General features: G+C 39.7%; 1 protein-coding gene across 2 annotated transcripts in view; it reads right to left on the bottom strand.

Annotated features, from left to right (window-relative positions):
• The window catches only part of SMYD3 (SET and MYND domain containing 3), a 424,863-nt gene extending 401,202 nt beyond the window's left edge, over positions 1-23,661 (bottom strand). For both annotated transcript variants that reach the window (XM_059835327.1, XM_059835329.1), the window contains exon 1: positions 23,498-23,661. In XM_059835327.1, the coding sequence (XP_059691310.1) occupies positions 23,498-23,661 (164 nt within the window). The remainder of the gene's footprint in view (positions 1-23,497) is intronic.
• Between the last annotated feature and the right edge of the window lie 3,749 nt (positions 23,662-27,410).

The raw sequence follows: 27,410 nt of genomic DNA, 5'->3' as shown, positions 1-27,410 counted from the left end.
TAAAGCACAATCTGCACAGCTTTTTCAGAGCCTGACTCAACCTTCATGTTTTGAGTTCTTCATAGTCATTTTGTTTCTCATTAGGAATTTCATCTCTTGGCTGGCAGAGTAATCACCAAATGCATCAAGCATCAATAGCCAGACCAAAGAAATAATTATTACTTAGACACGTACAGAGCTTTAGATTATAGCTAGCGTCTACAGAATTAGTTTAAACACTTCAGCACTATAAATAAGAGACTGGTTCCCAATTTAAGATTTCTAAAACTGAGCATCTTCTAGCCACATAGTGGCCCATATTCATTGTTCACACTCTGCTAGACAATTCCCAATAAAACAAATCTGTCATTTGAAGATAACTTTGCATTTCAATGTTGAATATGCTTCCTCATCTGCCAGAAAGATAACCCCAAGCACTGACTCTATGTCTACACCTGGGGGAGAACCTACAGATTAAAGCCATTGAGTGTCTGAACACAAGGAACCAACCCCAGCTTACATGATCGATGTGACTGGACTCCCTCCTCATGTTTGTTTTGAAATTTTTGTTCCTTCCCCAGCTGGGTTCGGTTTTTTGAGTAATCCTGCAGAGCTGATCTCCAGAAGAGTGTCAGCCATCCAGTGTCATAGGATGGGATCAATTATGAGGAAGGAACAAAGAGATTTAAACACAACTGCATCAACAGTAACAAAGGTAACATCAAAATCTTCCCTTCCTATTAGAAAAAAAAAGAAGGGGGGGCATCTGAAGATATAAATAGATAATCCTTTCCATTACTGAAAACCTCTCAGTATTTGGCTATTTAATATACAAACATTCAGAGAAACAGTCTAATGTCTTTTGGTATCAAGAGTGATCCACATCTTGTATCACAAAATGTTATACAGAATAGTTCACAAGAGCAGGAAAAAGAACTCAAAACACGTAGACCTTCCTTGTACCTACACTGTACATAAATCAGGCTTTAAAATTAAAACTTGATTTCCTAAGCATCAGAATCCAAATCCAGAGTCCAAGTTTTAACCAGAAGTAACTTTAGCTAATGAATTGTTTAATAATCCTATGGTTTTGAAAAATGCTACAGGCTTACTGTTTCAGGTCTTCTGCAAATAATAGAGGAAGAATTTACGAGGGAAAAGCAAAATGTTGAAGGGGTTAAATAAAAATGCAATACCAAAATACATGGAGATCTGAAGGATTTATTTTGCTTGTGCCAGGCATGCGAAATGCACATTTGCACATTTCACCAGTGCTGTTAACAGATGTTCTGAGTTCTCACGTGCTCTTGAAGTATAATTTTCTAATTCACTGCAGCATCTTATGGAAATGAAATAGCAAGAGTAAGGATTCATTTCCTGAAATTTGAGTTCAAATCCTGATTAGGTCACAAATTAAGTGAAACAGCTCAGTCCTACAAGATGATGCATCTCCCGCGCCTTATGTCCAACGTCTATTCACTTCAACAGGAAAGGATACACCTACACACCTCCTAAGGTCAGACCTTGTGTTCACAGGGAAAAGAGAGCTACAAACTTAACACTCACTGAAAAATCTGTTTGCAACTGCAAAAACATCTCCAAAATAGAGTATAACTTCAACGTTCAGATTAGCTGAGGCATGTGGAAGGCATCAATCAAAATTACTGTTATAGAGCACCAGCTCCTATTCTCTTGGAAAGAGGTACACAACTGCACTCTGGCTGCCTAGAAAACAAAACCAAAGTATCACCAAGTTGGAGTTAATTTAATTTTGGTGGGTTTCACTTGCTTTTCTTGCTGCTGGCCATTTTGCAAGTGGATAGACAGACTTAATTTGTTATTTCAGCTTTTTTTTTTTTTTAATTTTAACTTACCTATCTATATACATACACAGCGAAATTCAACACCTGTCAAGAAAGATGGAGTTGTCTAAGTCTTAGGTCCTACAGCCCTAAGTAACAGATCAGTCACCAGCACAACTGAGTAAAGAAAAATCCCACAGAATTATTGAAATAATCTTACTTCTTATCTAGAGAAACTGTAATTGAGATAAGAGATTAATATATTTGCAATTAGGAAAACATTAGGCTTTACCTCAAGAGCAGTGCGCTACCATAACAGTAACAGCTTTTCCTTAAACCCTCATAGTGCCTAAAAATCTATCTGCTAATGGGACAGGTTGCTTTACTATATGCACAATATACTAAGCATATCCAATATGTACTAACAACATACTGACATTTGTGGAATGCTTTTCTGTTCCCAAGCACAGTCCATTTGCAGTCTGCATTTCTGATGTCATCAAAAACACTCAAATAGTTCACAACCACAAATGTGAGTACCATATGCAAATATTCAGTCTCCCCTGCACAAAGGGAAAAGGGTGACTTCCATGTCACTATTTCCTACAGATTAGACTCATGCACACTTCTAAACCACAAATTAAGCAAAATTAAACCTGGTGACTTCCATGTTGGTTCAGCAGAAAAATGAGAACTACGTAAAAGAGTGGTTTTTATCAATTTGCCATTCATATCCTTGAGAGTTAGTTTCTAATTCATTATGCATGTTTATAGCATGATGTTACATCCCACCTAAATACTGTTTCTGCGTCTGGCATTGATCTTTTCAATGAGCATCTTCTCAGTGAAACTGAACATGCAATTAAAAAAACTGAGGACAACTACAGGGACAAGAGGAAATGGCCGCAAGTTGCACCAGGGGAGGTTTAGACTGGATATTAGGAAAAACTTCTTCACTGAAAGGGTTGTCAGACACTTGAACAGGCTGCCCAGGGAGGTGGTTGAGTCACCATCCCTGGAGGTATTTAAAAGATGTGTGGGTGAGGGGCTTAGGAACATGGTTTAGTGGTGGACTTAGCCGGGTTAAGTTTACAGTTGGACTTGATGATCTTAAAGGTCTTTCCCAACCTAAACGATTCTATGATTCTATACTAAGCCTTTTTAGACCCATTAACTTTTTAATGTTGAGTATTTAAAGTGAGTTTAGGGGAAAAGTAAGACAAATGCAACTAAAAATTGTTGCTTAGGAAAAAAAAGCAAACAGAATAGTGTTTTTGTCTGACATAGAAAAGTTATTTTTTTCCTGGATAATGCTTGTGTTAGGCTAATTCTAGAAACAAACAAAAGTTATTCTAAGTCAGGCTTTCTCCAGATGTATTAACTTAAGAAAAAAAAAAAAAAAAAAAACTACCACACTAACTAGGCATTTTCTTGTTTATATGAGCAATGATGCCTTTTATTAAGGCTTTTTTTTTTTTTTTTACATTTCAACTTCATTTCCAGTTCTAAAAATCAGTTTTTCCCATTCTTTGTGGTTTTCTTATTTTAGTCATGTTAAGTTTTTGTTTACTATATTCCAGGATAAAAAAAACAAAAAACCACCTCTCCTCACATATAAAACATTTAAGTGTTGGAAACCAATCATACAAAAAAGCCAATCTTGAAATAAAAGCATGACTCCTCCTACCCTCACACCAGCATATGAATCAGCAAACACTACCATATTTCATGTGGTGAAATTTCTTTTTTCCTTCCACTAATCTAATGTAGTTTCAGGTGAGTGTATTGTAAAGCAGTACACAAAAGAACGTTTTTAATCATGTCTATCACAATCATGTCAATTTACTTCCTCTTCAAACTGCATTGATCTTCTCGAATGTTTGTTCCCTGAGCTGCTGCTACCCCTGTTCACCAGGAATAGCTTCTCCTCACTACAGCAACATGTCCTGGAAAAATTCTTCATCTTACTGGGAAACAGCTTTGTTTATATGACAAACAGGGCACCATCAGCCCTCCCTAAGCAAGATCTTCGGCCCTGGAGCACCCCAAAAAACCAAGCCCCAGAGGGTCTTGGTCACCGGTGAAGCCCCAGCAGCTGTTGCAGGGTGCAAGGGCTGAAAGGAAACCATAGTTCCTGAAGACACTCAGGGCCAGGCTCTACTTGTAGCATGTAATCCAGAAACAAAGCATGGAGTACCTGACCTCCACACGGAGCACCCAGAAACACCTACCTTAGCATCACCTAAATACCACTCTTTGGGTGTTTAAAGCAAAGCACAAGAAGAGCAACTGCACTGACATCCCCCTATCCCTTGGCATAATTAAGCAGCTTACAATCTTCCAAAATGAGGAGGAGGGACATTTGCTTTCATGTAAGTCTACTGCTGAAATAGGCTAGGGAATTAAACTGCATAACTGGAAAACATCACTCCACATGGACAGCACTATAGGTACTACAATCACATCAACATACAATGTTTATGCTTACCGTAGACATAAAATGAGAGTCAACTTTCTGTCAGTGAGGCTTTGTCAACACAGTTATGCAAAGTAGATGAAAAGCCTAATGTGAAGCAAGAAAAAATAGTTCAAGTGGTGTAAATTTTTTTCCAGTAACTGCTATGACATTTTTAAAATAGAATAAAACGGAATTTTTGTATGAAGGATTCCTCCAAAAGCCTGATACTGAAGCTATTACTGTACAAAGCTTTGTGGTAAATCTCATTAAGTAACAAATAGACTTGATGGCCTACCACCATATTACCTTGTGGTACACAGTGCCAGCAGTAACCTTACTGCTGTAATAAAACTTGTTTCCCCAAATATTTATTTGTTACATAAACTGTAACTGTAAAATAAAAATCAAGAAGGATTTAATGGATTTTTTTTTAATTAATTTAATCTAAAGTTGGTTTTGAGAAGTTATTTCCCAACCAAGAACTAAATTGTTTAGGCTGTTAAAACATAATTTTTCCATTTATTTCAGCTACAAGATAAGTTTAAGAGACCATACTGTTCTTCCAATTAAAATTAATCCAGCTTTTTTTATTGCATAAGGAGCATACATATGCATAAAAACAAGACACACATGAACAAAAAAATGCACTTTTGGAAATTACTAATTCTAGAAGACCTAGGAGTCCAAAAAAATTAAAATCTTTTTCTCTTTTTATTAGAAATTATGATAGAAGATAATTGCAGGATTGAGTCCACAGAGATTTTGTTGTTCCTGATTGTGAACCCACATCCCCAGCAGCAGTAAACAAGACATACACACGTCAAGGACAGACTTTACTTCACAGGCACAAGCCTGGGAAAAACTAGAGGTCATTTATTTCCACCAGTTAAAACGAATACGAAGAACTCATCACAAAATAAAGCCAAAACACCTGCTCTACTAAAAGCTACTAAAAGTTTGTGGCAAAATTGGAAGTACTTCAAAGCTGGGTAAAGTTTCTAACCTCGTCTGCTCGCAGAATGGGGCAGGATGGCAGGGAAAGAGGAGGTTTCTGTTGCAGAGACCTGGGGGAAAGCACAGCCTGGGATGACATTACTAAACCTACCACCACCGATTAATCATTGTCTTAAGGCAAAAATTCTACACGATGAGCTTATGCATGCATTACGGTTTGTAGCCAAGTTATTATCTGCAATAAACTGATAACCATTCATTAACTTCTGAGCATAAGAGATAACTGGCAAGCTATTTCATGCCTCAAAGAATTTACAGCAAAAGGGAGAGAGGTAAACACACAGTGCAGGTGACTTTGTATCTGGAAAATAAAATGAATATTTAAAAATGCTGTTACCTTCCAGCTGTAAAATGGATCGACATTGAGATGTCCCAACAAATACAGTTTTTGAAACTGATACTGAATCCTTATGTGCTATCGAGCAGAAAAGCAAGCATAATCTTTCAATTAATAACAAACAGCTATTAGTAAAGTACTTCTTAGTAGAAATGAATTTTGTAATTAAAGCCTATATGAACATATGAGAATAAGTACCAAATACATGTTTCAAAAGCAGCCCTAACTACAAGGGTCATAAAATAGTACGTGTACAGACAGTTACAGCTTATAAAGACTCCATGGGGGGAGGTTTAAAAGAAGATATGAAAATTTAAAATTAATAAGTCTACAGCACAGTTGTTCTGAACAGACATATTCCCGAAGTCACAACTCCCAAGGCAATCTCTAAGGACAAGGAATTTAGCTCCATAATTATTTCTGAAGTACTTGGGAGTTCTGTAAATTATTTCATCTGCCTCAAAGCAGATTAATAAGGGAAGGAACGCTGCAGAAGTGTCCAGAGCCCTACACCAGCTCCCCCAACATAAAGCCATATATCACTGTATCCTGTGCACACGAAACACTGACATTGCTGAGAGCTACCTGTTCAAAGGCAGAATGTGTCCTTTAATAATTCAATTCCTCCTGAGATTCAGGAACAAGGGAAGAGGCTAAAAACAACTTTGAAACAGGATATTCAAAATTGCACATAACGTTCACATTCATTGGTACGGACCATGATAACTATGTGCTCTTCCACCACCAGGCAGCATAACCACCCCGATGCCACCATGCAAACAGTCCCAGGCTCTCCAGCTACACGTTTAGCGTTAGTGCTTCCAGCCCACAGCTCTCCCGGCCAAATACAAAGACACAACTTTCTACTGCCCAGCCCAAAATCCAGTTCCCTCCACACCAGTTTGCATACAAGTTCTTAGAGATCTTTTCCACTAAGAAATCCTGTTTGTTTAAAACACTTTTATCCTCTCCTTAAGATGCTTCTTGACTTCAGAAAATTAAAATCTTGTATAGAAATTATGAACCTCTTCCCAGACTTAAATTTGCTCATATTTTCTTTAAATGTTCCCATGAGTCACACAGAGGGGCCACAGCCTTGTAACTTTCCGGGGGAAAATAAGGGCTGTAGGTCTCACCTTTCAAAATCTCTCTGAGATTTTTTACACATACATGCAAAAAATCAGAAAGCATGTTTCCATAACCCTTCATACCATACATACATTGTTACTTTAGCTTCCATCTGCTAAATTGTCTTTGATTTGGTAAGTGGTTTATATCACAATATCATCCACGGCAGACCAGTACTTTAAAAAACTGACATGTTCTTCCTTTATGCTCTGTTTTTTCCAGAAATATTAACTATCCCTTCTGCTTAGAGCAGCTCTCTAGGTTATGTCTCCTGAGCCCATCTCAGGTAAACAATTTTTCACACTGATGTTTTCTTTAGTCTGTTGTAATTCAGATTCCACTGGACCCTTTTCTGTTCTTCTATGGAATCATTTAAGCTGCTTTTTTCCCCCCACACGTACACTTTTTTCTTGGCCCAAGGACAAGCAAGTTTCACAGCTTCTGAAGCTGGAAGGAACCATCATATGATCTAGCACCATAATCAGATATCCTGATCCGGCAAATTACATGGGCCATAAAGTTTCGTAAGGCAAAGCTTTCCGCTCTGGCAGAATTAGGACATATTTTAGCAATTTTAAAAAGACCTGTTAATTCTAAATATACATATAGGCCTGTTAGTGTTGGACTTTTTCCTAGTGGTACTATTAAATTTATAGCAGCTATGCCTTCTGCTGCCTATAATGACTTTTTAAGATGTTCAAGTGGTCTAAGGTCAAATATTGCCCTTAAGGTGATACACAAACATATAATTAAAATATTTTCAACTTCTAAGTATAAGGGTGAATGCAATAAACTTCAAATCTTTCTCCAATAGGTAAGCAATGAAAGACGTTATTCAATTTCACAGATGAAGCCAGCAACAAAACAAGGACTCTAATCTTCCAATTATGTATCTGAACTACAAGGTCATCCTTCATCTATTGTGTTCCTCTACATACATTAAAATATACCCATCAGCAGAGAGTATCTTCAGTTTTATACATGAGCAAGACAAATTAAAAAGGAGGTAAGTGCTGCCATTCTTTGCTTTGATTGACCACCCATCCCAAGTTGTGCTCGAAGATTGTCTACAAAGGCTTAGTCTGGTAGCCGAAAGGGAGGAAAATGACAACCATCCTTTACAAGTGAGAAATCTTAAATAGCCTCTTCAGATAACAACATAAGTAAAGTGACATGTATTATTGCAAAGGGAATTTCTATAAAGGCAATGAACAGGAACAGAAGGCTAAACCTTTCCTGAAAGGATAAAATAAAAATAAAACAAACACCATAAAAATAACACTACTTAAGTCTTGATAAATCCAGTAACTTCCTAATCAATGAGAAGGTAGTTGAATATGTCTTTCAGCACAAACACACACACCACCTCCCACACATTTATTTATTTTTAATCCTAAATCCTGTAAGGGGCATTAACTCAGCACAAGTGAATCCAGCCTGTGTTATATTTTTACATATATGCAAAAGGATTCTCCAGTCAGCACACTTTTCAGTAGAAAGGCGAGCCCAGTAAAACAACCCCACCCCAAATTTTCACAAATTCTTTAGAGCTGTCTGATTGTTTTGCATACAACACTCAGCATGCCTGCACTCCATACGGAGTTTCATTAAAAATCTAATTTAAGTAGTTTCAGCTTATCAGAACACAAAATAAGGCACTAACCACAGAAAATAGTTAGTGTAATTCAATCAAAATGACTGCCAAAGCAGCAAAGGCTATTAAGCAGCAGCAAAACCCACATATGAGCAATATACAGACTGACTGCATGTCTCATAAAATACTAGGTATCTATTACAAGTGGCAAGATTAACTTGTTTCAGTAACTGGGCTTTATAACTCTCTTGCTATTATTATGCCTGACCTGTCATTCTTTTTAGTGCTCATCAGCATAATTCATCTACTGTCTCAGCCACAGAAAGGGATATTCTTGAAGTAAGAGATACTAGTTGTTACAGGACATCTTGAAAAACAAGTGTTAAAAACAAGTAAGAACATCTTGAAAAATAAGTGTTAAAAGCAAGTAAGAAGAATTAGAAGAATGTAAAGAAGATGCTTCATAACAACTGCACCTGGCACTCAGACATATTAGAGATAAAGACTCTCCACTAACTCTCTGCTAACTAGCAATAACGATTAACACACGGACGAATCTTAGAAAAATAGAATGGAATGCCAAAATAGTGCCCTAGAGTTAACCTGTCTCATTATAATCTCATTATAATGCTAAGGAACACACCTCCTAGCTAGAAAAACCCCCAACCCAGTTAAGCCCCTACTCTCTGAGCATCCGTGGTGAATTAAAAGAGAACTATAACTTTAAGATGAAGTAAGAAAAGTATTAACCAATAGTTAATTAAGGGGTAGCACCAGTAGGCATAACTAGCTTTGTTAATCGTTTAAATACTTGTCATGATTTTAACCCAGTGTGCATGTTAGGAGGAGAAATCCCCCATGCACCCAGTGCTGCAATAAACCAATGTCGGCTTTCTAAACTAGCATTTGGTTTGGAGAGTTTTCTTCATTACAATTTTCGGTAACATAGTCTGTGTTTATTTTGGGGAATAAAACCAAAACTACAGACTTTTCAAAAAAAGAACATAATTCTCTAATAGATTTTATTAAAGATAAAACATATTTCATTGCTATATCTGTTTTACCTCTTATGTCATCTATATCTTGTGTGGATTACTGCACGGCCTCTTTTTCCTGAGGCAAAAACTTCAGATAAATCTATCATCACCTGTTGAGTGTCATACAGTATTTAAAGAAATTGTTTCCACAGCTATTCCATCTGTTGTGCAGCAATATCAACTAATAAGATGGTTTTACTAATATGACAAGTGGATAAAATTTGTAAATAGCTGAGTAGCCAGTCTCATTTGCTAAAACAACATAGACACTTATGAACCCAAAATCTCTGAAGTGGTTTTCTGTGCCACTTCAATTTTTCTTTTAATCTTTCAGTCTGGTTTTGCTCCTTCAGAAATCTGGACTAAGATATTTTCAACAGCTAGAGGACTCGGAGTCAATGCACCCAAGACATCAATGCGAGCTACACAAAGTACAGACCCACATCAATACTCACCCAATGCTTAGAATACCTGGATCCAGAGTTTGGTCAAAAAAATATCAATTTTTTTCAGAGGAAATTAAACAGCAGTGCTTGGCACAAACCTTTCTCATCCAAGACAATATTCAATAAAGTTTCCTAGCAGAATGACCTGCAAAGTGGTACTTGAATTTACTCCTCACACACAGACAAGTTGCATAGAAATGGAGGAGGTAAAATTTGTGAGATATACTTTTATACATAGCAACTGTTCCTTAGTACACCACATCTCAGAAGGAGCTGCAAGCTCTATTTCTGTGATGGAAAACAGCAGCCAGGCCACAGCAAGAAGAGGAGGTGCTATAGTTTGTCTTATCAAAGGAAGAAGTAGTACTTAAAAGAAAAAAAACAACACCCAAACCAAAACCAAGATGGCACTCTAGTTCGAACCTTTATATTAAAACGAGCTGCTTTCAAGCTTTTCTTGACAAATAAATAAAAACAAGTTTCTGGCCTTTGAAAAGAATGAAATACACTGAACAAAGATTTTACATAAGAAACATACACAGTCTATTTCATGCTCAACACTTCGAGACAAATCTTTCCTCTTTGAAGGCAACGCTTTACCAAATATCTTGTCTCAATTTTTCTCCCCCTATTCTACCATGATCCTTCTCACTACCAAGAATGCCGCCACCACAGAAATCATCTTTTCAGGTCACTAGCACACACTCCTAGCAGTTGAATGAGCCATTTGAATTAAATTGTATGAACGAGCCATATTCATTTGAATTGTAAGAAAGGGCTTATAGTTGATAAGAGTGTTTTTATTCCCACTTCTTTCTCAATGATGATCTTTTTTTTTCTTTCCTGCATCAGAATTACTCCTAATCACACCCTCCTAAGAAGTCCTTCTCAACATACTTACTGGCTTTTTTCCTTTGAATGCTGAAACCTGATTACGCAGGCAGCGCGCAAACCCTACATGAATGCCCAGGCACACTCTCCCCAGTGAAGCCAAAAGTTGTATTTCCTGCCTATTGACTGCAGGATCGGGTGCTCTGACACTCAGAGGCCAGGAAGATAATTTAGTTTAAAAAAACATTCAGTCTTTAATTTCACTTAAGCTTGAGCAATCAAGCTAATAGGAGAACAATCCCTGAGCTGAAGGCAGCTAGTAGCCAAGATGATAAACAGGAAAGCTAAATATTGCATAAACAGGGGATTACAGCTTGAGATAGCATAGGAATTACTCACTGATGTTCAACCAGTTGTGCCACCTGGCGCCGACCCTACAGTAATCGGGACGCCCTTGGGAATGAATCAAAACTTTACCTTGGCCCCTGAATACAATCTCGCATTCGGCCACAGAGGCGCGCTGTGACAATTACCATTGCAGGAATTAAGCACAGATCCTGAAATAAGTAAAATCAGTGACAAAAATAAAGTCAGAAAAGTCAAGACACTGCTATGTAACCAAGGCATCAACCAAAAGGAAAGTGTTTTCTTTGTGGTAAGAAACAACTGAAAATGTCCACAGTGTTTCTTCTACTAAACTGAAGTTAATGGTAGGATACGCTTCTAGGGAAGTAAAATATGGCAGAAACACAACTGGGCAAAGGAATGAAGGTGGGACTTGATTGCCCAGGACTGATCTGGGCTACAAGGCGGAAAAAATCCTCCTCCACACTAACAAGCCAGTCGGCCCTGCATTCCTGAAAGCCCGGCCCTGCATTCCTGAAAGTCCTGCGTCTCCTGAAGACGCCCATAGGAGCTTGGAAATCCCCCTAATTGCCCTTTTTAAGGTTTCGTTTTTAGTTACAGCAGACTAAAGGCTAGCTACTACGAGAAGGCACAGCCCTGCCTGTCCGACCTTGACCCATCCCTTCAATGGCCACTTCAGCTCCTCTATCCCTCCAGCAATAATTTGATTCAAGGACACTAAAAGATTTCTATATTCTGGTGAAGTATGTTTTCTGCCAGTTTGTCTCTCTGCACTAGTATATCATAGGTCAGATAAAAAGCAAAGCTGCCAAATGAGAAGCAGAAGCAGCATGCAGGAAAGAGAGCAAGGAGTCGGGGGAGCAGTAATGATACCAAAGACTTAAACGATTTAGGTAGCATACAAAGAACAGACCCCTTTTGTGCAAACTTTGTACAGATGAGTTAAGAAGATACTGCATCACATAAACTGAAATATGCATTAGTTTTTGTGGAAACGGGCTGGCTGTGGTGACTGGCTGTATTGGGTTTTGTTGATGTTGTTTACCTTGAGATAAACAGTATAATGAGATATAGCACCTTGGAGGAGCTTCTGGGTCTCCTGATAATGACTGATATACAACCTTGAGACTTGGTATTGTCTACATACCAAACAACAAAGTCAGTGAAATGCCCCAAATGTGTTTTCTAAGGCTGACCTACCTCATTACAATGTTAAAAACCACACCTCCTAGCTAGAAAAGCCCCCAACCCAAATAAGCTCCCTACTCTCTGGGCATGTGTAGTGAATTAAAAGAGAACTGTATCTTTAAGATGAAGAAAGAAAGATACTAACCAATAGTTAGCTAAGGGGGTGGGACCAGTAGGCCTAACTAACTTTGTTAACTGTTTAAATACTTGTCATGATTTTAACCCGGTGTACATGCTAGGAGGAAGGATCCCCCATGCACCCAGCACTGCAATAAACCGATGTCGGCTTTCTAAACTGTCATTTGGTTTGGAGAGTTTTCTTGGTTATGATTTTCGGTAACAGTAAGAATACCTGCCCTTTCAGCAGCTCTTAGCCAGCACATCAGGTAGGTTGTCACATGGATCCATATCCCACTTCAAAACATGAATAGGTGGAGTGGAGAGACATACCAAAAATTCTGTAAGCCTCACCTATATAATTTTGAATAATTCAAAACAGCTGTTGTGACTGTTTTTGAAGAAGACTGTAGATGCTTCAAGAGAAAACAGCATCATCCCATACACCATATAGCTAAAAATCACGTAGTGGCTTTTGAGTACAGCCACAATGGAAGTAACCACTAACCGTTAATGAATTCCAATGCCTATGGACAAGATATCATTAATAGTGCTTAAAGAATTTAAACAATAAATTCCCTAATGCAATGCAAAACTTTCAGCAACTTATGCAAAATTTAAAACTTTCTCAGGAGATATCTGAAACTAATCGTGCCATTACATATTGCATTAGCTAGAAGTTACCCATATTTTAATCACTTATGTTTTCCCTTATGTTTTCCCTCATAGCGCTAATTTTAATTTTGTACTTGCACAATTACAATTCACCCTAAGAAAACAAATACCAAAGATAATCCAATTCACAAACTTATTTTCGTGGCTTTATCATTTACCACAAGCAAAGACTGTTCATGCAGAACATATTAATATTTTAAAACATTAATATTATGGACTGTACTATGCAGAGAAGAAATATAATGTCAGGTGTGGATTGCAGATACGTAGTAAAGCCTAAATTCAGAAGAATTTACAAGATGACTGCAACTTAAATTGTCAGTCACGGCTTGACAACAGAACAATTTTGATAGAATACTTTTCAAATTACAGAGCATGGAAATTGTAAACACAAAATCACAACACAGTGACTTTAGGGACTTTTAAAGCATGGCTAAACTTAAATTTTTATTTTCCATAAATGACAGACATGACAATAAACACTTGACTTGGGAGAATTTATTTTTAACAATGCCTCTCCCTTTTCTATTTCTTCTATTATTAACAGGGGCAAAGCCAGGTTGGCAGCAGAAGGCATTAACAGCAGCCTCAAAACCTGTGGCAAGGACCCACACCTTGCCTAAAGCAAGCCCAGAGCATCCAAAGCAGTAAGGAGGCATGGAGCGAGGACCGAAATGCTGCGCAATGGAGAGGAGATGGTTTACCACAAATAGAACCTGAATTACATTCCCAAAACGAATCTCCAAGAGAAAGAAACAGTCGGTCGAAGAAAACACCTACCAAGGGATATTCCTGATGGGAACACAGGAAACTCCTGACCACCCTGAAGGGTGCTGTGAGGGAGGCAAACCAAATCAACAAGGACAACTTCGTATGAATGCTATCCTGAATGTCAGAGCTTCCTCCTTCCTCATCTTCAACCTGACTCTGAGCAGAAGGAAAGGGAGATGGAATCTGTAAGTGTAATTTCTGCTACAGGCTTTATTGCTCTAGACAAGAAAGTTCAGGGCCTTCTCTGGAGGAGATACTGTGGGAAAGCACAGTCAATAGTCTATTCTCTCCACTCTGTCTTGCAGAAGATTTTCCTGGCAGCATGGGACAGTAGCCTGGAAGCCACTTCTCCTATGGCTCCAGCTGGCATGAGGACAGAAAAAAGCATTTCTGTCCTGCTCTTTGTAAGGTTGCTTCAACCTCCACTATTGTGGTAAGATGACATGGGGAAGGGAGAGTATCTTCTTAGGAAAATGCTACTTAAAATAGGCTATTAGTCATTCAGCTACAGATAGAAACATTTCTGTTGGTGGTGGTGTGTGACTTCTCAGGTCTTGGGAAACATTGTCACACATCTATCATTCTGTGATTCTGTGATCTACACGGAACCTGAAATTCTGATACTTTGTATAGCTCATGTCTCACCTACAATTTTGTCTCACATCCTTTACCCTTACTTCACACAGAACCAGATATATCAAGAGACAAGAGCACTTCAATTGCACTCTTAACTGATTAGTCAAGTTATAGCATAAAATTCCCAGGATTATCCTACCTTGGAAGCACAAAAACATACCTGCTCCTAATAGTCACACTGTTTCCACACCGTGATTACCGCTAATTCTTCTACTTCATATGAGGTTATGCATCTTAAAAACTACTGGAAATCTGTCTGGAACCTTGACTGTCACTGAAGGGACATGAAACACACCATACTTCTCACATCTTAAAAATGTTATTGCCAACAAACTCATAGCACCAAGTCATGCTAACCAACTTTAATTCATTTATGTGGTAAGTCTAAGAATTATTTTTTTATATATATGTTTAAGGAATTTTAAAAACTTTGTTATTCCAGTCTATTATCAATCATGGAAATACAATAGTCTACAAAAGAAAAAAAAGCTTTTTATATAAGCAAACTATAAAATGGGGGTATTGTTTTATATCTAAAAAGTATAACAATAATGCTTAACTATCTTCATTTGATGCGAATTCATTGAAAGCAGCAGAACTCAGACACTGTGCTAACAGAGACACTCTTTTTGCTGCTTAAGGAAGTGTCTCACGTTTGTTGGTGAATGACAGCACCTTCATGGAGAAATCGCCATTGCTACAGAGCGAACATAACCAGCTCCTCTCCTCTCTCAACCTCCCAATTGCCAGTGAAAGGGGTACACTTGGAGGGTTAAGGGCTAGCTGTCCTCAGGCAGAGCTGTGCTAGTCCAAGCCAGGGACACAGCGGTATGAAGAGTTATACAATTACAACTATCCCCCTCATCACTCTCTTTCTGAATCAAACCCTGCTTCTATCTATTTAAAATATTCCACACTGTGGTTATAACATAATGGTATTTTTGTACCTTCAGGACGCCATTAACCGAGGCACTCCCTGCTTTATCGATGCTATGCCAACTTTCACGACGATGATAATAATAATAATATAATGTAATAATAATTAATGATAATAATAATATAAACCAGCAGCTAATTTAAGAGCGTGTTTATGCTTAAGGCACAGTACTGAATGCACAGTCCTGAATGTAAAGGTGTGTCCATTTGGACCTTTTTAAGCCAGATGAAATAGAGCAAGGAGCATACACTTGCTGGCCTGTGTTTAGCACTTCATAATTGCCCAAATATTTACCAAATTCTTGGTTATATTTCCCAAACTGCCGTAGTGTCTGCTGCCATAGCTAGTTTACCATACTAACTTAGATGTTTTTCCTCTCTCTGGATATGTTTACAAAAGCTGCAGTCATACAAAAACAAATTTATACTTCCCCTTATTCCATTACCCGAGTCTGAACCTCTGATCTTATGCAAACTAGAAACACTTAGGTCTTTTATTGCATAGTCTATATGTAATATTATACATTACCTGTTCTCAAATACTCACTTTTCTTAAGTGTCTCTATCCTTTAAAGGCATAAGTGGTATAACATTTGGAAATAGGCTAGTGTTACCTCTTTTTCCTACTTTCTCTGAGACACAGATTCTAAAAAGTTTGTTTGCTTGCTCCCAGGTGTCAACCAGGACTTAAGTTTTCTTGCAGTGGATTGTTGTAAATACAACGCATCACATAAGTGTTCTGTAAAAAGCAAACAAATACCAAAGGCGTAATTGACTTTCACCCTCATTTTGACTCCCATTCTATAACAGACTGGGTATATTTTCAATTCAAAATCTGAAAGTCAGACTAAGCAGTGCCATCACTACCACGTACCTTGCAGGAGACTCAATCAGGATAGATTAACGGCCGATAGAACATTGAATACACAGAGGAAGAGAACTGCCAAGCACTGAGATGCCACTTCTGCATTCACTTATCAGACAAAGAACATTTTTAAAAGCCATGTAAAGATTTAACAAGCTGAGCAGACTGAGCAACACCACCAGATAAAATGGACAGCCTGATAAATCAGCATGTGCAAACAAACTTTGCAATGTTAAATTGTCCTACATTCAAAGTCAGTACTGATTTAGGATTATTTTATTAAATTGAGAAGTAACTGGCTATATCCAGATTTTAACAGAACTTCTAATCTGATCAGCTACATAAAAGCAAATTCTAATAAACCATAAAATTAAACAAAAAGAAATATTAAAAATCACACCAATTAATGGCAGGAAAAGAGGTCAAACAAGTATTTTCCTTTGAAGTTAAAATTTTGCATAGAAAGCTGAGAATATCAGTATTTTCTGATCTATTCTAATATCATCTGTAATCTCATGTAACATTAACAGCAGAACTCTAAACATATAAGCAACTCAAGTATTCCAGTGTTTGCAGCACTTTGCTTTTTTAAGGAAATAAAAAAATTCAATCATCACACCCACTTGACTAAACAAACTGCAAGCCTGGCTTCTGACCCTGGAAAGAAAATAGAGACTATAATCAAGAGTAAGATCATTAATCACCTGGATGAATAACATCTACAAGGAAAGAGCAAGAATGGCTCCCATGAAAGGACAGCCTCTTTTTCTAACTTGCCCGAGTTCTGTGAAGGTGTCAACACACATATGAATAAAGGGGACCCACTGAACATAACATAATTATGGAAAGGCTAAATTAAGTTAAATTGCCAGGGACTGGAAGAAAGGTCATTTTTTAGACTCATAGCCAGGTAAAGGATAGAGAAGAAGAAAAAAATAAGGTGTAATAGTCACTTTCCAGAGTGGAGGAAGGTGATGGAAGCCTCTGGGGCTCACTGGCAATCAAATTTATTCACCATCCTTATCAATGTCCAGCAGAATGGAAAATAGAGTGAAATCCCCTAAATTAGTAAATGAAACAGTTTTCTTTACCCCCTCAATCCTGCAAATTAAACCTGTACTGAACTGTACTGCCACTGACCCCACCTTAAAGAGGTATTAAAGTATGGAAGAAGCCATACAGAAAATCTTTAGTTAATGAGAGAGGAAGAATATTTTCTGTTGACTTCCCCAGTAAGTTGTTGGAAGAAGATGCTGGCCAAGATCCAAATCTTGTCAGGACTTCCATAAAAGCACAAACAGCATGTTTTCAGCCAGGCATTGACCCTAACACTACAGATACTCTTTCACAAAGAAGGTACCATCTTGTAACACAACGTCATGCATTCTCTCAAGACATTGCTTCCATAAAAATACATACTGTCAACAAACACTTTTTTTCTTTATCAAAATGTTTATTTCCAAGCAAATCTTTAATATGTACCCTACTTCAGGACAGTATTTTTTTTAATTGCTAATGGAATATAAATCAAACCAGATATGCTATCAAATTAAATCAGTTATAGCAGAATAGTTTTAGCTCAGCCTTCTATAAAAAAACAACATGAACCTATTCATTAGAAAATACACAATTATCTCTGAAGTAAGAAGAAATTACAAAAGGGGACACAGTTACCAAAATCTGCCATCTGCTCTACATACAACGTAAACCTAGTAACACTGACCAAAAATTTTAACTTCACTATACAAATAGTACTAACAGCCCAATAAGGTGAGAAAGGGATGTCAGATGCACTAACTATGTATTTTTTTCATATATATAAATATATATATAAACACTTCAGTATTTTAAATTCACAATAATATTCAATTTAATTGAGATAAGACTAAGAAGAACTACTGCACTAGCCAAGCTTTCCTCTTTGAATCAGTACAGCAAATTCTGCCCCCAACAGACATCCTTACCCTGCTTGGGTACCTCAGACCCTCGCTGTAAGGACTCAGCCAAGATCACAGAGTAAGTCAGCACTACAACAAGTCTGTGACCCCAAATCCTAGTGAGACCATGCTGCCTCTCAGCAGACAGTCCAGAAATAAAATATTCTGCACATCATTACCCATCTTCTGGCTCACCCAGCGCTTCTCACACAACCAAAAGCTGCATCCAAACAACATTTACTACTAGAAGTTGTGAGACAAAATTATAGAATTACAGTTCACAGTAAAAAGCCTCAAACAATTTTATGTATAATACAATTGCTAAAATGCTAAGTTAATTTCAAGCACAAGACTTTTTTTTTTTAATTTGCGTTCCTGTACTGCCACCTAAAGATCAGAGTGAAAAACAGGAACAGTACTAGACTGTGACTTTTATCTGTAGTCTTGGAAATGAGCAGTAATGGTTTCTCTCATACCTGGCTTTGAACAAAGATCACACTGCATATTAAATGAAAAACAGATTCATGAAATAGTTCGATTCCACATCCCACTTCAGCAGCACTTCACCGTTTTTCTAATTTCCATACATAAAAAAAGAAAAAAAAGAGACCTATGTATGGATATATGTATCACTCACTAATTTAACAAAGTGTGTTGAATAAGGAGACACTGCCTTTAATTAGATGAATAAGAAGAAAGTCAGCTTGCGCAGTCTTGATCTATAATCTGTCTAGCCACGGTATATTTTGCAAGGGAAGCTAGATGGGCAGAAAATTATTTTTAACTTCCTTATTTAACTTTTTAATTTAATTGATATCATTATTTAGAAAAAAGACAGACTTTCACAAATGCGTAACCTTTTGTGATGGTTGGTAACACCACTGTTTCTCCCAACAAACCTTGACCTGGTTATACTTCTATATCCAAACACTTCTGATTTATTTTCATTCCACCTGTTGCTGCACTTAGCCTGTCTTCTGAAGTCTGCAGCCTCTCACAACTTGAAGTTGAAAAGGTACAGGCAGTCACCACCTCAAAGGACTCTGATGTCACAAGTCGGACTTCACAAATATATTAGCTAAAAATCTTTTCTGGTTTTGTTTGTTTAATATGGTGAGGTTAGACGCAAGTGTGACCTGGAACACACTGTCAAACTTTCCTGTGGGAAAATGAACATCACATTGTTACACAATGTGATCAACGTCAAATATTGCTAATTTTGCCGAAAAAGTTCAGAATTTGGGACCTAAAAGTCCGCAATATACACCAGAAGATAATCAATTGGCTAACCTACTGAAGGCAACCAAAAATCAAGAAGGATGGTGGGTGACTCCTTCACACCAAGTAATAGTTACACAAGAGATCATGCGTGAAATAGCCAATAGAAAACACCAAGAAACTCACTGAGGAATTGAAACAATGATCAAAGCATTAAAAACACAAGTGCTAAGTGTTCGAATGACTGGAATAATTAAGAGCATTGTAAAGAAATGTGAGTTATGCCTAAAGAATAATCCTCACCTACCCCGAAGGCCTTTACCAGGGGTGACGAAAAGAGGAAACAGTCCAGGAGACTATTGGCAAATAGACTTTTCTGAACTACCGCGGCAAAATGAGTACCGCTATCTTTTAGTAATGTTGGATACTTTTTCAGGTTGGCCAGAAGCTTTCCCTTGTCGCACCAAAAAGGCAAAAGAAGTAGCAAAAGTACTACTTAAGGAAATAATACCAAGATTTAGGGTACCCATAGGACTATCTTCAGATACGGGCCCACACTTCATAGCAGAAGCTGTTCAAAGTCTGACTAAAGCATTAGGGATAAAATGGGATCTCTATACCCCATGGAGACCTCAATCAAGTGGAAAAGTAGAAAGAATGAACCAAAGTCTAAAAAGACAAATAAGTAAAATTTGTCAGCAGGCTCAGATGAAATGGCTGGATGCTTTACCCTTAGCTTTGCTACGGATACGCATCCAACCTAGATCTAAAGAAAAGGTTAGCCCTTTTGAGATCATATATGGTAAACCTTATCAAATGACTGAAACAGGAGTTAATCCTGACATTGCAGGAAGACATTATCTAAAAGAATACGTGTGCTGGTTTTGGCTGGGGTAGAGTTAATTTTCTTCATAGTAGCTAGTATGGGGCTGTGTTTTGGATTTGTGCTGAAAACAGCGTTGATAAAGCAGGGATGTTTTAGTTACTGCTGAGCAGTGCTTACACAGAGTCAAGGCCTTTTCTGCTTCTCACACCGCCCCACCAGCGAGTAGGCTGGGGGTGCACAAGGAGTTGGGAGGGGACACAGCTGGGACAGCTGACCCCAACTGACCAAAGGGATATTCCATACCATATGATGTCATGCTCCGCATATAAAGCTGGGGGAGGAAGAAGGAAAGGGGGGACATTCGGAGAGATGGCGTTTATCTTCCCAAGTAACCGTTACGCGTGATGGAGCCCTGCTTTCCTGGAGATGGCTGAACACCTGCCTGCTGATGGGAAGTAGTAAATTAATTCCTTGCTTTGCTTTGCTTGCCTGCGCGGCTTTTGCTTTAACTATTAAACTGTCTTTATCTCAACCCATGAGCTTTCTCACTTTTACTCTTCCGATTCTCTCCCCCATCCCACCTGGGGGAAGTGAGCGAGCGGCTATGTGGTGCTCAGTTGCCAGCTGGGCTTAAACCACAACAATATGTTATCTCTCTGGGAAAGGTTCTGTCCTCTCTTCACAGATATGTCACTGTGAGCACGCCATCTTTGGACATACCTGTGCATCACTACCAACCAGGGTACTGGGTGTATCTGAAGACATGGTCAGACGAGCCATTGAAAGAGAACTGGAAAGGACCTCTTCAAGTTTTACTCACCACCTACACTGCTGTCAAGCTTGAGGGAGTCGCTCCGTGGATACATCACAGCAAGATAAAGCCAGCTGCGTCACCACAATGGACAGTCAAACAAAAGGGACCTTTACATTTAAAATTAACACAGGAATCCTGAAGTTCTGGGTTATATCTCTTGAAGCAATGTCAGGAAGTGGCGAGGTCGATATAGATGAAGAGGTCAACACAGATTTGGATGAAAACCTAATTCTAACTTTGATACAAGGGTTTGGCAAAACGCGTAATCTTACCAGTATTGCAGCATCACATACAAGCAATTACTGACCCTGGCTGCATCGCTGAACTGATATAATGATAATACCAGAAATTGAAACTGAGTTAATATCTGAATCACTGAAAAATTCCATATCGACTGTGTATAAAAGAACTGATTTTTTTCTTTGAAAGTATTATTAACAATATTGATAGCAATCGTATTAATGGTATTATTGCATGAATATTGATAGTATTATAATATTATTGTAGACGTAATTAGGTTAAAATTGAAATATTTCATATTCTATTTCTTTTTCTAGATTATAAGAGGACAAGATAAATTTAAGAATGTGTGACAAGGTTAATCATCTTCTGTCTAATCGATGAAATCCAAGTAAAATAGTTGAGACTTATGGAGATTATGAAATATATCCACAAGTCTCAAAGGGGGCAATGTTACAGGACATCTTGCAAAACAAGTGTTAAAAGCAAGTAAGAAGAATTAGAAGAATGTAAAGAAGATGCTTCATAACAACTGCACCTGGCACTCAGACATATTAGAGATAAAGACTGTCTCCACTAACTCTCTGCTAACTAGCAATAACGATTAACACACGGACGAATCTTAGAAAAATAGAATGGAATGCCAAAATAGTGCCCTAGAGTTAACCTGTCTCATTATAATCTCATTATAATGCTAAGGAACACACCTCCTAGCTAGAAAAGCCCCAACCCAGTTAAGCCCCTACTCTCTGAGCATCCGTGGTGAATTAAAAGAGAACTGCAACTTTAAGATGAAGTAAGGAAAGTATTAACCAATAGTTAATTAAGGGGTAGCACCAGTAGGCGTAACTAACTGTTAATCGTTTAAATACCTGTCATGATTTTAACCCAGTGTGCATGTTAGGAGGAGAAATCCCCCATGCACCCAGCGCTGCAATAAACCAATGTCGGCTTTCTAAACTAGCATTTGGTTTGGAGAGTTTTCTTCATTACAGTTTTCGCTAACAACATCATCATTTCTTTAAACAGAAACTGAAATGCCCTGTAAGGACATGAAGCAAAACACTGGGAATGTTTCAATAAACAAAACATCAAATACTTTCAAGAAGAAAAAAAAAAAAAGGAAAAGGCTAGCAGTACTGAATTGTTTCTCTTCTTCAAGTCTTGGTAATTATACAAGAGTTTGGGATTACCTACCAATGTTTCAGGTATTAATATATAGATCTCCTACAAACAGGTCTATCACAATCTGTCTTGCTGGAAAATTGCTAAAGGGTAGAAAACAGTTATGGGTTTGTTTTAAACAAACACAGGCAGGTACTGTGGGTTTGTCAGTTTTCACTTGTAGGGATTTGGGGGAAGAAGGCAGGCATTTATTCAACGCATGACTCAAAACCACGTGCTCCTTACACAGGATAAACTTGCCCAGGTGATAGGAAACTCAACCACCTCACGCTGCCTTATTTCCTGAAGGCCAGTGCCTAACCGCTGTCATCGCCTCTCCGAATGCCCAGGGCAGAGCAGGGAAGGGCATCACGCCCGCAGTCATGCGGATGGTTGCCTTGCGAGGCTACAGCCGAGGAGAACTTTATCCTCACCACAAGAGGTAGTTTTGAGCAGGACGGGGCCAGTCACACAGGGCCCCCAGCGATGGGGGCTTCTCACCACGGCCCGTTACCCCCACCACCGCCGCCGGCCAGGTCAGGCCTTCGCCCCCAGAAGCGCCAAGGCACCCAGAAGCGCCAAGGCACCCAGAAGCGCCAAGGCACCCAGAAGCGCCAAGGCACCCAGCAGCGTTTTGCCGCTCCTGCCCCCGCAGGGTGAGGAAGGCCTCCGAGGGGAACGTGGCGCCTCCAGCCACCGCCAGCCCGGCGCGAAAACGCCGCCGAGCACCCGCCCAGCGCCGAGCCACGGCTGGCACTGCCGACTCCTGCCGCCCGCCCTCCCGCAGCGGGCAGCTAGCCCAGGAAACCTCCGCCCAAACCTCCCGCGCCCGGGAAGAGACGCCCGGTCAGAAAAGCCTTTAAAAGAAGCCCTCACTAAAAAGAGCGGGAGGAAGCGGCAAGTCGCGCACCTCAGCCCCAACGGCAGCTACCCGCCCGCCTCCGCGCCACACGGCTGCCGAAAGCCGGCACAGCCGGCCCACCCGCGAATGAGACACCCCCGCCCGCCACAGCCCCAGGCTGGCGCCGCGGCACAGCCCCTCCTCAGCGGAAGAGGCGGCACTGGCCGGGCGGGGCCGGCGGGCGAGGCGGCTGCGGCGTCCTCCCGCCCGCCGGTACCTGCGCAGGCAGCGCTCGCACACGCCGCCCAGCTGCTCCTTGGTGACGACGTAGGCGAAGGGCTCGGCGCGGTAGAGCAGCTCGCCTGGCCGCAGCCGCCGGCGGGAGCGGAGGCCGCTGCCTTTGCCCGGGCTGGGGAACCGCTCCAGCGCCGCCGGCTCCATCCTGCCGCCCGCGCCACCACAGAGAGAGCGCCGGGCCCCCCGGCCCACCCACCGCCACGTGACGCGGCGCTGTTGCCGCCATCTTAACTCAGGGCCCGCGGCGGGCGGGTAGTCGCCCTCCCTTGTTCGTCAGGGGTTGAGCGGACGTTTTCAGCACACGTTTTTCGTGGCCCACATCAGATCTCTCGCCTGTACTGAGAGGCCGCGGGGCAGAGGGCAGCCCTTTGCCTGAAGGGAGGGTTAATAATACGTTTCCGTTAACACATCACCCTGTGGTGCTAAACGAGGTGGTTATCAATGTTTCTAAAGCCAATTAAAATTAGGAGTATGTTGGAGTTTTTTCAGTTACTTTGTAACTTTGTGCGTTGGTTGATTGGTTTGTTTCTAAAGGGAATGAGGCAGTGAGAAAATGTCTAATGATAAATCTTGTTAACCAGAAGACTGAGGACCCTCCTGACACGCGCCTCGCAGCTGCTGCAGTCCGGCCTCAGAAGAAACCTGAAGCGACATGGAGTTCCAGCTGCCACATTAGCCTTGTCCAGCACCATTACTGCTTCATTTCCGTACCGTCCCAGCCTCAACACTGACACGGAAATGGAAAAAAACACATACGGAAATAAAAGCAGTGCAAGGACACGTGGAGGTTGCATACCCACAGCTTTGTATGTAGAGAAGTGAACTTCCCCAGGCCCTCCGCTGCGCAGAGGTGGGTGGCCCTCCTCAGCCCCAGCCCAGGGCTGCATCCTCCAAGGGGCTACAGGAAGCCAGAAAGCCCCTCCAGCCGGGTGGCTGATGCACGTGGACGCAGCAAGTCCGCTGCATCCTTCAACATACCACGAAGGGAAAATCATACTCCTTTTGTACTGATGCCCAAGGGTTTGTCAGTGACTTTTCTTCACTGATGCAACACTGAAACCAGCGTAGAGAAGTCAGATCTCAGGCAGGGGCTTCACCGTATGTAAACCCACTAGTTGTAGAAGATGATATACCTTTCAATTCATTGTCTTGATCAAAATATTAAACAGTTTGGTTCACAAAGGAAGAGATATGATAATGATTCTGTCAAAAAACATCCCAAACCAGGACATTTTACTTATGAGCTAGCATCTGGACCTATTTCTGGACCTCATTGTGATCTGAATACAAAGAAGTATGGCTGGGCCGTGAGCTGTTCCGCACCTGAGCTCTGGCAGTGTGTATCACTGGGAATGCACCCCGTACACCAGCTGCGTTTTGTTAGTCAGTCAGAGCCATCAGTTAGGGGCACCAGTTAAATGACAGGGGAAAAGCAAAACACTTGCACAATTAACTAAGAGCACCACTCTGAAATGGTGATGCTCAAACCCCAAGAGATGGTAAGTGCTTTCCATATGGGTCTACGTAGCTTTCATTCATTTATGGGATTACACACATGATGCAGGCTAAATGTGCTAGATTGCAGATAGTCTGTTTCTCCTTATTATGCCTATAGGGGGAGTTAGGGCTTGCATTTTGGAAAGGAGTGTTGAGTCGTCCTGTCAAAGAACACTGAGAGACAGACCTAACAGTTCTGCAAAGCAGCTTTTCATTTCTAAAACACAGTCAGTTTTGTTCTCAGTAATGATTATTTCAGTCTGCAACTGTTTTCATCCAAGTTGCAACAGGGTAATCAGAAATGGCAATATGCACATCCAAAATACTGGAAGAACCAAGGTACATCAAGCCTCAGCATTCCCACAGAAAAATGTATTTTGACATTCACTTAAATGCTCCAGTGATGTAATTCATTACCAAAAGAATGGACAGCAATCTGGCTGTCAGTTAAATAGTTATGCACATTACTATGCTTATCTTTAGTTCTCCTACCAAATTTTAAGTGTTCAATTACAGTGATATTGTGAGATAGTCAAGAATTATCCTTAACTTATTAAAACATTAAATTACTACCTCTGTATTTGGCTTGTATGCTTTTCTCCTTCACCTATTTCATCTTCTGTGTTTCCCTGTCTATGCTGTTAATTATTGAGTTTCTAAGCAGCCATTGCCCAAAACATACAACATAAACAAACCCAGTTATAACAGATGTTAATGCTAATCTCTTCGGTGGATAAACTTGAGCGACGAATGGTCAAACAATATGCAAAAAGCATGAACTTAAAGTCCTACCCATGAACTGCAGAAAGTGCACTCAGGGAAGAGCTAATATGAATGTACAATACCAGATGTAGCTTTCATTATTTTCTGCATTTTCCAAGTCAGGTTTTCTCACTCACGTGTCCCATAACACAACAAAAATCTCACTAAGTACAAAAATATATCTGAGGGAACGACAGTCGTCTTTCACACACACACAAAATTCACCACCTTAGAGAGCCCAGCTGCTCTAGCAAAACCCCAAGTATGAATGCCTGAAGAAGGGGGCTTTCATCAGCTTGGCATAAGTCATACAGTGAAATAAGCCACAGAAGCCCAAGAACAACTTTTGGCTGACATTGCATTTCAATTGATATGACAACATAATTGTAGTAATAGAGGCTGTTCTAGTATAGATAAGCTTTTAAACACAGCGTAAACACTTTCATTGATGCAGTGTTGAATATTTCAACATCTGTAAGAAAAGCCTGGAAAGCTGATTCTGGATATCTACATCTACATTTTATAGACTAGTCTGCCTAGGAGGGCCATTCAACAGTCTGAGCAACGGTGATCAACTGAACGCCCAGCTCAGATGTTTTTGGAAACATCAGTCTGAATTTTCTGAAAAGCATAACGATATTATGGCTATATATTCCAATAAGTGGTCATTTAACCCTTGATTATATTTAGTTGAATTAATCCCTGTTATTAGTATGGGGTTTTTATATGATGAAGTCATCCACTGACCTAGACAGGTCAGACTTCCCAACAGCTATTTGAAATGCACGACACATTCTGGACAGAAGCAGCTGTCAAGGCATGTATTGGAAGCACTTTTGTGGGAAACATCACTTAATTGTGGCTGATGCTGCTGAATTAGTCACACTTCCTCACTGCCAGTAGATGAGACACCATAGTAGAAGTTTAACTCTTCTATCTCGAGACAGCACATTTTACAACATGAATTTAGAGAAAGAATTGCAATAATGAAATCATCCAAATTCTGCTCTTTAGTCATAAATGTGCAATACCCATTCCAACCAACACAGCACAAAACTGAATTTTTCTGGGAGCAAAATATGTCTCAAAACACAAAATGTTAAAATTTGGATTAGTACAAAATCTGTGTCACTACCAGCATAAAATAGCTATCAAGTAATTAGTTGAAAGCTTGTAAGCACAGACAGATCTTTTACAAACACATAGAAATCTCTTGATGAGGTCTCTTCACTTTTAATGTTGGTGTGCTAGTTAAAAATTGATTCCAGAATGCAAAATTAAAAAAACTCACTGCAGTAGCATTTTAAGCACAAATCCCTAATAAATTTCACTCACAATTACACAGATTTTTACCTGTTGATTTTCTACTACAAACTTTACAAAAAGTTTCTACTTTTATTTGAGTCTTCCCTGCCTCAAACACATTAATTTCCTTCTGATGGCAGAAACAAGCTTCTGAAGTTCATCAGCATAATTTCTTAGCTCTATTTGGTGTCTTATCAATAGGATCAACTACATCAAGTGTTAAAGTCTTGCTTACGTTATGAGTAACAGACTGTTCCATCTGGTGTATCTTAACTACCCCTAATTTCCCTTGGGCTTCGTATGCTTGCTGCGTGTTGTGTTCCATCAGC

This window comes from Gavia stellata, chromosome 2 (assembly GCF_030936135.1).
Source record: "Gavia stellata isolate bGavSte3 chromosome 2, bGavSte3.hap2, whole genome shotgun sequence".
In the NCBI taxonomy this organism is placed as follows: Eukaryota; Metazoa; Chordata; class Aves; order Gaviiformes; family Gaviidae; genus Gavia; species Gavia stellata.
The sequence above is the reverse complement of the archived record's forward strand: the minus strand, read 5'-3'. Positions and strand labels throughout refer to the sequence as shown.